Source organism: Wolffia australiana, chromosome 11, assembly GCF_029677425.1.
Source record: "Wolffia australiana isolate 7733 chromosome 11, ASM2967742v1".
Classification (NCBI taxonomy): Eukaryota; Viridiplantae; Streptophyta; class Magnoliopsida; order Alismatales; family Araceae; genus Wolffia; species Wolffia australiana.
Genome location: NC_135845.1, coordinates 3306302 through 3318189, shown reverse-complemented (window position 1 = coordinate 3318189; position 11888 = coordinate 3306302). Strand labels below are relative to the sequence as shown.

At 45.7% G+C, this 11888-nt stretch overlaps 2 protein-coding genes across 2 annotated transcripts; both read right to left on the bottom strand.

Annotated features, from left to right (window-relative positions):
• Window positions 1–363: 363 nt before the first annotated feature.
• Window positions 364–5547, bottom strand: LOC144709810 (squamosa promoter-binding-like protein 15). The gene is made up of 11 exons (XM_078583455.1): window positions 5266–5547; window positions 4480–5181; window positions 4216–4409; window positions 3551–4110; window positions 3410–3484; window positions 3198–3305; window positions 2984–3101; window positions 2767–2902; window positions 2538–2661; window positions 1915–2466; window positions 364–1097 (listed from the first exon to the last, which is right to left on the bottom strand). The coding sequence occupies exons 2-11, from the start codon at window positions 5049–5051 to the stop codon at window positions 672–674; spliced, it is 2865 nt and encodes a 954-aa protein (XP_078439581.1). The 5' UTR covers window positions 5052–5181; window positions 5266–5547; the 3' UTR covers window positions 364–671.
• A 707-nt stretch (window positions 5548–6254) lies between these two features.
• Window positions 6255–11684, bottom strand: LOC144709811 (subtilisin-like serine-protease S). Its single transcript, XM_078583456.1, has 11 exons — window positions 11482–11684; window positions 11267–11361; window positions 11092–11189; window positions 10863–11021; window positions 10677–10788; window positions 9177–9720; window positions 7776–7870; window positions 7457–7699; window positions 7270–7384; window positions 7018–7204; window positions 6255–6959 (listed from the first exon to the last, which is right to left on the bottom strand). The coding sequence occupies exons 1-11, from the start codon at window positions 11554–11556 to the stop codon at window positions 6448–6450; spliced, it is 2235 nt and encodes a 744-aa protein (XP_078439582.1). The 5' UTR covers window positions 11557–11684; the 3' UTR covers window positions 6255–6447.
• Between the last annotated feature and the right edge of the window lie 204 nt (window positions 11685–11888).

Genomic DNA, 11888 nt, shown 5'->3' with positions numbered 1-11888 from the left:
AATTAACACTTTTTTATAAGAAAAAAATAACACTGTTGATGCCACTTATACTACGCCATATGACTAAGATCTGATAAGTCTTTATAGTTCCTCTTTTATTGGCCCAAGCAATAATCTTCAGAAGACAATGAGTGATATTCCTCAGAACTTTTATGAATCTTATGAAGAGAATTTTCGAATTAAGACGAGTACACGATAATCAGAACTCAGCTCTGCTATTTAGCAGCGTTCGACCTTTAAACTTTGGCATTGGTAGAAAATTCCATGAAAACTTGACGTCAAACAGGGAGACAGCCTGATTCTCTCGGTCACACTTCAAGATTCAACATCGGCTCAAATAATTTATTAAGAAAAGGGCGCATCGAATTGGAATCCAACTGTATTTTCCACAGAAAAAGGAAAGGAATAGGGTAAAGCAAATGTAAAACAATAGAATAAATTATAACTTTAGATAAGTGTATTAATACTTTATCTAATATATAAACTTATTTTCGTTTTCTTCCCCTTTTCCGACTCCGACTATACATGGCCTACCACAACAGCAAGCTGACCGATAAGAGAGAAAAAATGAAAGCAAGTTTTAACGTTACCAGAGAGGTTCTTCAGGTAAGGGCAAGTCAAGGCTCTTCAGCTCGGTTGACTGCCGCATGTTCATCAGAGCTTCAGTAAGACTACCTCGGCCCAAAGCCCAGACTCTCCCAGCTGAAGGAAGAAACAACCGAGCCGAAAACCGGTGAGCCTCTGAGAAAGACGCAGACGCAGACGCAAACAGCAGCTATGGCAAGAATGGGGTGCATGAAGGGGATCTGAAACCCCACCGCCGGGTAAGCGGACTTTATTGTTCGCCTCTCCAAGAATGAACAATGAGAGTAGATCGCTCGCAGACTCGTGATCTCTGGGATCACCCTTTCAACAGATGGTGGTAGCTCTTGAGAGATGGAGTCCACAGAATGGACGGCGATGGAGAGCTGCCCTCGTCTCCTGTCCAGTTTTCTGTCCACGAGACGGTTGTAGGATTGGTTGTTCCTCATCAAGGCATAGTAATATGGAGGTTTTCCGTCTTCGTCAATGGATGAGCTCCAGGATTCAAGACCAATCTGTTGTGATTCCAGACCAAGTATCAGATTTAGACACTGAGGAACTAGAGATTCAAGAGAGAGAAAGAGGGCATCTCAGAGAGTCAGAAAATTGATACTGGATTATAGACGAGATTTAGATGAATAAGAGAGCAGAATGGGTGGACGCATTCTGAATTGGTTTGATAATGTGAGACTTTGAGGGACATAAAGTTAGTAAAGTGATATCTTATTGATAATATTTAAGTAACATTTTAAAGTAGAGGAGATATAGGCTTCTAGACTTTGAAAAGAAAGCAAGGAAATTCAACCGGGTTTGACGGGAGAAACGGAAAGTAAAGAGTAAAAGACATTGAAACTTCTAGAATGGGAAAGCTATCAATTTAATTTTGTCCAAAGAAAGCAAATAATATGCACACCAAAGGGACCGTCGGAAACCAGACACTCTAAGGAGCGGGTGGTCATCCCAAAAAGCTAGTTGATTTAAATTAGATTGAGTCATCTAGAATTGGAATAAAAAATCGAGAGAATTCAATCGGAAGAAACGGCATAATATGACAGAAAAGGACGGAGAGAAAGCAGTGAAACTAAAGTGCAAAACGGACCAAAAGGTCACAGATCCTAGAGAGAGAAAAATGATATCTCTTTAAAATGATATATTAATATTTGAGAAAGGAGATTAAAGCAAATTAAATGGTGAAATAGTTTGAGACGCCCAGAATCGAAAAGAAATTGAGAGAATTCAATCGGCACAAAACTGCACATTACGACGGAGAAGGCCCGTGAGAAATTAGAAATTCTAGAAAGAGAAAGAGGGTATTTCAGATATGAGAATTACCTCCTGCGGATCATCAGTGAGCGCATCGACAATATCCTCCGACCCATCCATGGAAGCGGCCAAGTGAAGAGGGGTGAGCCCGCCGGGCCCCAAAACATCAGGAGGAAAGAGATACACTGCGGATGAACCCGACCCATTTCTCTCTAAAAAATTCAATAGCAACTCTACCATTTTGCGACTCCTCCTCGACACCGCTCTGTGCACAAGCCGAATCTCAGAGAGCATCTCGGAATACTCCTCCGCAAGATCCAAATTCCGCGACTTCTCCTCCATTAAACAGTCCAACAGCTTCTTCACCAGCGCCGACCAGTCCCGGTCGACAGAAAAAAGAATCAGGAATTTGAATCTTGAGCTTGAGAATCTCGGGAAGATTGAGAATGACGCGGTCGATTTTCTTTGGAAAAGCCAGCCCAGCTCGTTGAGAAAATGCAGGATGAGATTGGTTCTGATACCATCACCGTCAAGCTCCGGCTCAAGAGCCCTAATTTCTTGACAGATCTTCGGGTCGGCGACTATAACGGGAAAATTATTCCCCTTAAAACCATTTTCCACCTAAAAAACGTATTTTTTGGCGATTAGGGTACCTCCCCATTAAAAAAAACAATTAATCCAATCCGACAAACCTCTAAGAAGAACCGCCCGTAGAGATTTGGAGCTCCGCCGGGGAAGTTGAAAGTTATAGAATTCACACTGAAGCCTGAATCGGACGACGTGGAAGTGTAGGTACCCACGTATGCACAGTGAAGCCTGGGTGTCAAGAGCGTTGACCATAAGATATTTATGGAAGAGATTTGACTTTTGAAAAAAATATTCCAAAGAGGTTGACTTTTCTAAAGCATATTCTAAACTCACTTCGTTCCCCGGGCGGCCAGATTCCTTCCCCTAATTGTTATTAGGGTTTCTTCCCCACTCACAACTGCCAAGGGAGAGACGGAGGTTATCTCCGGCGCGCTTAACGTTATCCAAGATTTGCATAAACGGACTTTCCCTGGAAATAAGAAAAATAAGATTTAGAAAACATAAATAATCCCAGAAAAAACAGCATTTTCCTCATAAAAATTTTAGGTACCATCTTTGTGAGAGGCCAGTTGATTAGCCGTGTGGACTACGAATCTCGCGTTTCTCCAGAAGTCTGAATCGGCCGACTGGATGAGGAATTTCACTCGCTCAGATAGGTCCCTCTCAAGCTGCAAAACATGAAATTTTATTAAAAAACGTGGGAAATTTAAGAAATTAATCACTGGAGGTTATATTGGGGAAGAAATAAAATTAAAAATGCTCACTTTTGCCCACGCAAAAGATGGCATGGCCAAATAGATAGATAAAACCACGCATCCCGGTCGAATGTAGCCCTCCATGTCTGATGGGCTATGCGAAAGCCATGATAATATCTGCAAGTACGTCCACCACCCCCCACTTTCATTAAATTAAGAACAAACAACAAAATCAAGATCATATTAATTAAAAACTAAACAACAACTAGGATCTTTCCTACCTGATTGCGAAGTGCTCCGGGGAAACTACTAGGATCTTTGCCAAACAGTTTGAAAATAATCCTTCCCGTGCGATCCTGTATTTGAAAAGTATTAGATTAATCTCTGCATTTCTAAAAAATCAAAATAAGAGGTAAACCCACTTGATTTCCAGAGTCGGACGTTGACGGAGATTGATCAGAGCCCGACGAAGAGGTGTCCCCGAAACGATATTGAAGACCATTAACAAGAATTCTCTCGGCATCTCCAGAAAGCCCTAACATTGACCCATAATCTTTATCTCCAGAACGAAGAGGAAACAAGCTCTGCACTGCAGGTGAAGACAAAGCGGATCTGTCGTCGATAGGGCTGCTATTCTCTGTGGACTGATACTTACTGGAAGAACTCGTCTTTGGGGGACTCGCCCCATCAGAAGAGCTAAACAACTGTAATTCCAAATCATGAGAGATTTCGTCAAGTGAATGATCAGACACTTCAGACAATGATGGGAAGGCAAGTGCCCGCGTCTTAATCAAGCGTTCCTGAGGGTTAACGCTCTTCTTGCTACTGTCTCTGCCATCGCCCGACATGGGTTGAAGAACTTTTGATTCGGAAGAAAGAACAGACAACAAATCCCTAGTCGACGGAGCAGTAATTTCCGAGTTCTGCGAGATAGTCAGATCAAATTTCCCAGGTCTGCTTGCCGATTTATCTTTTTCATGGCCTGTAATCAATCGAATTCAAGGGGTTCAATGAAAAAACTGTAGTCTCATCAAATAATAATAACTTTAATAATGAATGAACAGAGGATTTGATGACGGTTTTTCACCTTGAAGACGGGCAAGAATGCCGGATACGTCGATGGTTTTTAAATTTCCAGGGCCGCGATTCTCTTGATTTGTGGGAAATGCGTATTGGTTGGAATCGTCTTTGGGTTGATTCTTCCTTCGACGACGATTATGCCCTGCAAGTCTCCTCCTACAACTTCTTTTCCCCTCGTCGAATTCCCCCAGAGAGTGGAACCTGTAATTCACCAAGAACATGATTTTTAAAAACATAAACATTAACAAGAAAAAAATTGTTAATTATTGACCTGCTGCACTGCTGACAGAATCTCTGCATCTGGCTTCCCACGACAGCCTTGGAAGTCTTGCTGTGAATTTCACAGACTTTATGTCTCCGATGATAATCTTTGGCACTCGAGAGATCTGCTTTGCAGTCGTCCACCTGACAAATTGGGTAATTTCCGCCGTTTGCAGGAGATCCAGATCGAACGCGTTTGTTTAATCGTCCCCCGGGCTCTTCGAAGTTTTGAAATCTTCCCCCCAGCTTCAAGGTAAGGTTCTCGGCCTCTTTTGCGGTTCTCATCCCTTCCTTCGAACCAATCTGCTCAAAACCCGCCGGTGGTGAAGAATCCCCAATTCTGATTGCTCCGTTAGATTCATTGGAAGCAGGTTTGGCTACGAATCTCGCGCTGTCCCAGAACCAAGCCTTTGGATCCCAATTAGTAGGGTTAATCACGTAGGAAGAACTGTTAATCCCTTCTTGATGATGGTTGTGGAGGAACCCACCGCGTTGCCACGCCAAATCCCTCTTCCTTGCTAGGGAATTGACGTCGTGAGCGAAAACAGAAGAGCTCATCTGTGCAATTAGATCCCCTTCCATGTCCTTCACCGAAATCAACTCAATTCCTGACCCGAAACCTGGCGCGATTACTCGCCAACCGATTCCAACCAGCCAGAAATCCCAAATCAACCATGACTACGAATCAGAGATTCGCGACGTTCGCTCATTCCTGTCAGTCAAAACCAAAGATCGCCAAATCAAGAATAAACCAAAAACACAGCGAATCCGGCAGCGAGCGGAAAATTTCTGTCACCTGTTCATCAACATCCACGGTGATCAACTAGTCTCCTGTCGCCCTAAACCAAAATTCCACAAAATCAGAGAAAATTTCGGGTTGGAAGATCGGTTCTTCAATCTGGGAAGCAAAATCAGAAGCAGAAACAAGGATCCGAAGAGAAAATCGACATCAAGTGAAACCGCTTTCCAGGAACGCCGATCGCCGGACCTATAATCAACTGAAACTCAGTTTGAACACGAAATCAAAATCCACCTATCCCCAGCCTTCTCTCTCCTCCCGCAGAGAGACAGAGAGTGTTGAAGAGACCACGTTTTCTTCATAAATGACTACAATATCCTCCTATCATAATCTCGTAATCAACGGCTGTTGTTAGTCTTTGCTCCTCCATCCGGCCGACTTCCACTCAAACTAGCATCCGCACGACGCACCCCCTGCGGTCTTATCCTCTTCCGCCACGTGTCCCAAAAATCTCTTACTCTCTCTGAGCGTACGGTCTTCGTGTGATTGACACGCATCAACAGCTTAAATTTCTCGACGGCCCATAACTAAACGGCGTGAACCAACGCGCGCTGACGACAGCCGCCCCGGTTGAGCGGGTCCCACGGCCCGCCACGTGGCTGTGGGGACCACGTAGCACAACTTCCACTGGTACCTCCTTTTGCCCTAATACCGTTCCGGATACGCGGTAAATGATTTTTATACCAGGGGCTTTATTTAAATTATCCTCTTGCATTTACTCCTGGTGAGGAGTTGACTTTTTTATTTTATTGCTTACAAGAGTAATAAAAGATTATGCCAGTAGAGTTCTCTCTGCTGCCACCAACAATTTCCGTGTCCATCAATGGCCACGTGGCAAAATATAATTGATTTTAAAAATTTGTGGGCCCCACGCATCATCGAGACAACTGCAGCCACGCCAAAAATCGAGGCCCACTTTGTTTTCTTATTCTTTTAACGAATTATATTTTAATTTTTAAATAGGCCCGGCGTGACGCACGTGCTGATGAAGACGGTTAATGACCTTTTCGGGGAGTACGCCTCTTGCCATAACAGAAAGCTGCCACGTTGGCAGCCCGAAAAAAGTGAAAAATTACAGTCTAGGTTAATCAAATTAATAACCACGAATGAAATTTCCGAATGTTTTCGAATTCGGGAGTTAATTGAAGTCAACGGGTTGCCACGTGCGAGCCTATAGACTCAACCCCGGCGGGACCTCACGATAAGCGGGGACCTCACTTCTGCGTCGCCGGAGACCCACGAAAGAGACCCGAAAGAGAAGCCCCTCGGCGGATCCTTAACGGGCACGTCGAAGGTCACCTTGAACCGGATTCGCTGCCCATACCCGGAAAAGGCCAGCGTTCTCGGATCCACTGTCACGTTGACCCCGGGAGGCGGCGAGACCGTTGACCGGTATACGATCCTGGGGCTCCCCACGTTGGTCACGGTGCGGACCACCGAAACCCGGCCCACGAAATCAACGACCACGATCGCCGGGTAGTTCAGATCGCGGGCCGGCGGCAGCGGCCGGGGGCAGGGCCTGGCGGCGCCGCTGACCAATCGCCTCGTCTTGCCGTCGTCTCTACAGAGAAACGCGTCAAAATCCGCCGGACCCGAGTCGTAGACCAGACCCGGGAACAACGCTCGGGTCGGATCCAGGTACCCGGACCCGCGGGCGAACGGCGAGGCTCGACTAGGATCCGCTACGGAAGCTGCGAGACGAAGAAGAGTCAACGCTGAGAGAGGAAAAGTCAACGATTGGGATCTCACCGGTGGTCATGATGGCGGATTTGATGGCGGAGGGCGACCAAGAAGGGTTGGCAGCTTTGATAACGGCTGCGATGGCTGCCACGTGTGGGCACGCCATGGACGTCCCAGATGCGACGTTGGAGTTTAATCTCTTGGCGGAGGGTGACCAAGCGGCGAGGATGTTTAACCCCGGCGCGGCTACATCCGGCTGTGATAAAACGTGATTAGAGAGCGGAAAGCTTGATTAAGGAGAGTTAATGGCGGGGTTAAGACCTTTAAGATCTCCGGGGTTAGCGAGTTGGGGCCTTTGGAGGAGAAGGCGGCCACCGTCGGAGCTGGCTTTGATCCGATTACTGTTCTCGCAGGGAAGATCCTGGCCGTCGGGTTTCTGCGGTTTATCGTTTCTCTTGTTAGATGATCGTGATGAGATTTTTTTTTTTGGTGGGTGAAAATGGAGGACCTGGTGCGAGTAACGTAGGAGAGAACGCGGTCGCCGGCGAGTTTTCCGACGGAGGCGGCGGGGATTGCGAACGGAACGGCGACGTCGGCGTCGAAGTCGTCGATGAGAACCATGCCAACGCCGCCGGCGTTCTTGACCGTTAAGCTCTTCGCCACCTTCGTCTCCGCCGAGCCCCCGCCATGGCGGCACACCAGCACCTTCCCTCTCGCCTTCTCCGAATCCAGCGAGCTCTCCAAGCAGAAACTACCCGAAAAAATCCACAAATTCAATACTCTTCAACGTCGAAAACGGGTTTTTTTTATATATTTTTTCCATTCACCTGGCTTGATCCGGCGTGAAAAAACCGGCATTGGCTTGGGAAGCGGGGATGATCCTCGCGGTCGCGCTCATGCCCATCACGTTCAAGCTCTCCCCCTAGTAAAGATTAATCGAAGATGTTGATACTCTTTAATAATCGAAGATGCTTACAGATCAAAAGTAGCGCCCTTGATATCAGCTGTATCCAGGTGGCAGTTCAAATCCCAGAAGCCACACACTGCCAGCTCGGGCCATAAATAGCCCTACGTCTCACGACGAGGACGATGGACGGGACGAAGATCGTCCAAAACCCGTCCTAAGTCTCAATTTTTATAGGTTTGTCCGAATCTTCCCTTCCCAAATATTCTCGTCCAAAACCCATCCCATCCAAGACATTCTCGTCCCATCCTACTTCCAGGACGAAACAGTGCATTGGGCCACTCGGAATTTGACACGTGGTACATGTGCACGTGTCAAATTCTAGCAGGAGCTCTTGGGGGGTTAATTGACTGAGTCAAAGTGCACAGACTCATTCAGTCCTGTCTGCCTTCCAAGGCCCCGAAGGGGACAGTGATTTAGTCCATGGACTAAACAATCGTCCCATCCTGATGCCAGCGGACGGTTCTTCGTCCACTCCCCCGTCCTGGACAAAACAGTAACTGGGCCACCGGAATTTTGCTTGTGGTACAGCAGTACGTGTCGAATTCCAGCTGGAGCTCTCAAGGTGATGGGATGGGATGATTATTTTGCCCATCCCGATGCCAGATGATTATTTCGCACATCCGGATACCAGGGGACAGTTCTTAGTCCCCTCAATCGTCCGAACTCCGGGACGGGACGAAATAACCGTCTTGTCGGCGTCCATGCACACTGGAAAAAGAATATATTTTTACAACCATTCTATGTTTAGATATAGAAATCTGATATCCAACTCCCATATCCGATATTGTCATCCTTTCTGAAACACAGAGACGGATGACGACATTGAGATGGATAACGATATCGGATATCGGTACTGTAGCAACCGATATCCGGTATTGTTATCCAACATCTGGATATGGGTAAAAACTAATATCTCAGAAACATGATTTCCGATATCCGACACAGCATCCATCCCGAGACCGTAATCCGACGTAGGTATCGGGACGGATGAACACTAAGCATAGTGGTTAGCACAGTTGGTAAGCGCCTGAATCTAACAGTTACCAATATCGGGACGGACAATGATATCTGATATCGACACAGCATCCGTCCCGATACCGAAATCTGATGGAGAACACTATTTAATAGTGATTAGCACAGTTGGTAACCTCTTAAATCTAACAGTTACCTAGCTACCAACATTGGTAAAAACGATATCTCGGAAATGTGATTTCAGATACAGCATCCGTCCCGATACCGTAATCCGATGGGGAACACTTACCGAGACACGAGTGCCGTCCCCGAGGAGGATAGTCGAGGCGAAGTCTCGGTCGGTGGTCCCAGCGGCGACGGTGATCATCCAGGGCGCGAGGTTGGTGGCGGCGCCGGGAGTGCCCAGGTTGCCGACGGAGGAGACGACGAGAATTCCTCTCGCGGCCGCGTGGAAGGAGCCGATGGAGACGGCGTCGTTGAAGTAGCTTTGCTGGGGGGCGTCCGGGCCGAGAGAAACGGAGATGAGGTCGACGCCGTCGTTAATGGCGTCGTCGAAGGCGGCGAGGATGTCGCTGTCGTAGCAACCGGAGAGCCAGCAGGCTTTGTAGACCGCGACTCGAGCCATGGGCGCGCCGCCGCGCGCGCCGCCGCCGCCGAGCCCGTTGAAGTCGGCGTTGCGCCAGAGCCGGCCCGCGGCCGTGGAGGCCGTGTGGGTTCCGTGCCCGGCGCTGTCCCTCGGCGAGTGGAACTCCGCCGGTGTGCTTGTTTCGTTCACCGCGCTCTTCGTCTCCGCCATGAACCCGCTCGAGTAGTATCTCGCACCGATTATCTTCCTGTTGATTCTCTTCCGGTTCCGACAGTGAGAGATAATTTTTCAAGATTACAATTTTAAGTTCGTAGAAAAATGATTGAAAATTGTAAGTTTTTTGGATGTCAGAAGTCTATCTTTTTGCTAGAAATCTAATTTTAGTAGATAGATATTACTATATTTCTATAATGTTTTTATAGATGGATGGATATGTAGATAGGTTTTACTATATACGTATTTTTAAAAGAGTAGATAGACAGATAGTTCAAGAAAGGTATTACCGTAAATTTCTGAAAAACGATTAGATAGACAGATGGATGTTAGACGTCTATGATTTCGCTAGAGATCTGATTTTATTGGATAGATATTACTATATTTTCAAAAAGAAAAATTAGGTAGATTGGTATTTTTATAATGTTTTAAGAAATATTAAATAAATAGATATATAGATTTGAAGGATAGATAGATAGGTAGTACAATAGTTTTTTGAAAAAAGAGTAGGTAGACGGATAGATTAATAATAGATGGATCTGCTTGGCTTGTAAAGCGGAAAGCAGACGCTACGAGCGCATACCGAATGTATTAATATCATGTCATATCTAAACCTTCTGCCCAAAAAATTAATATTTTTAACGAACTGAGAAATTTTGTTTTTAAAAGAAAAAAGATAGATAGATTGATCCGCTGGGCTTGCCAGGGCGGATACCAAAAGATTGAGAGTTATGAGGATGTATTACTTCCATGATTAATATAAAAAATTTGGCAAAATTGAATATCTAATAGAAACCCAGAAATTGTTTTTTTGAAAAGAAAAAGATAGATCGATCCGCTGGGGTTGCCAGAACAGATACCAAAGATTGAGAATTCTGAAGATGTATTAATACTACGACGCATAGAAATTCGGGGCAAAAATGATTTTCTTGAAGAAACCCAGAATTTTTAAAAAAAAATAGATATACTGATAAAAAAGATAACTTCCACCTGTTGCAAGGAAAATTGATCGAAGATTTCCCATTTTGGCAAACACCCTTCCATCTAGAGGGCACTGGAGGCATATTTTCGTCGCGGAAGCTGGGCGACTCAGGCCAGATTCCTGATAATTAGCCGTGTGATTAGACATACACGCGTAATTAAGGTTTATAATGGAGACTAATCGTTAATTATCACCTGTATCGATGAATCCAATGATGACGTTCTCTTGGTTATCGGCGGAGAAACCGGGGATCTCCGCGGCCTCGTCGATCGTCAGTCCCATGAAATCCCATGAATGCGTGGTATGCAGAGTTCTTCTGACACTTGGAAAAACTGAGACTACGTCTTCCATTCCTGCATATTAGATTTTTATTTTTTTCATTAGCAGAAGTAAAACATGAAGAGATGAGAAAGGAAGAGTTACCGGCCATGGACATGGCTTGCTGGTCTGAGAGTTTAGCGGCGAATCCTCTGAAAGCGTTGGTGTAGCTGTAAACGTGGGATTCCCGGGCTTGTTCTTGGCTGTGGAAGAGCAATTTAAGATGAAGAAACCGGTTAAGTAAGACTTGATCTTAGAGCAGAAGCTCGTTGAAGCTGACCTTCCGCCATGGACGGCCATGAGGAGCTCTTCGTTCCTCCGAAGCACATCCTCCTGGCTTTCACCCGTTTTCTCTCCCATGTACACCACGTACACCTTCAAAACAAGAACAAGAAGAAGATTATTACGATGATGATGATGATAATTATGAAGAAGATTTGATAGACGGTGAAAAGGGATAGAAACGAAGAGGTGAATATGGATGGGGAGGCTTACCTGGGAGCAGAAGCAGTGATTTATTACCGCCATGGCCGAGATCAAGACTGCAATCCATACTCTGATGGAACCCATCTTCTGTACACAGGCTGAGAGTGCAGGAAGGCTTAAGAATGATAAAGAAAGAAGATCTAAGAAGAAGAGATTTGAAGTGGTTGATGGAAAGCGACAGGAAGAATGAGAGAGAGAGAGAGATAAAGAGAGAAAAAGAGAGAGAGGAAGGATAACCCAACCCTGCCAGCTATCCATGTTAAAAGGGTCACCTGAATCACGTAAAAAACACCAAAGGCCATAGCGAGATAACTTAGAGCAAAAGGAAGAGGCATCGAAGAGGAAATCCCGTGGGAAGATATTATTATATCGAGCTCGGTCTGATTAACTTTCTTTGTATGGTTTGATTTATGAGA

Coding starts and splice junctions, on each gene's coding strand:
- LOC144709810 (XM_078583455.1), bottom strand. CDS start 5,051: ATGGAAGGGGATCTAATTGCACAGATGAGCTCTTCTGTTTTCGCTCAC. Junction 3,485..3,550: donor CGTCCGACTCTGGAAATCAA/GTGGGTTTACCT, acceptor TTTCAAATACAG/GATCGCACGGGAAGGATTAT. Junction 1,098..1,914: donor TCACTGATGATCCGCAGGAG/GTAATTCTCATA, acceptor GAATCACAACAG/ATTGGTCTTGAATCCTGGAG.
- LOC144709811 (XM_078583456.1), bottom strand. CDS start 11,556: ATGGGTTCCATCAGAGTATGGATTGCAGTCTTGATCTCGGCCATGGCG. Junction 11,362..11,481: donor ATCACTGCTTCTGCTCCCAG/GTAAGCCTCCCC, acceptor CTTGTTTTGAAG/GTGTACGTGGTGTACATGGG. Junction 6,960..7,017: donor ATCCGCCATCATGACCACCG/GTGAGATCCCAA, acceptor TTCGTCTCGCAG/CTTCCGTAGCGGATCCTAGT.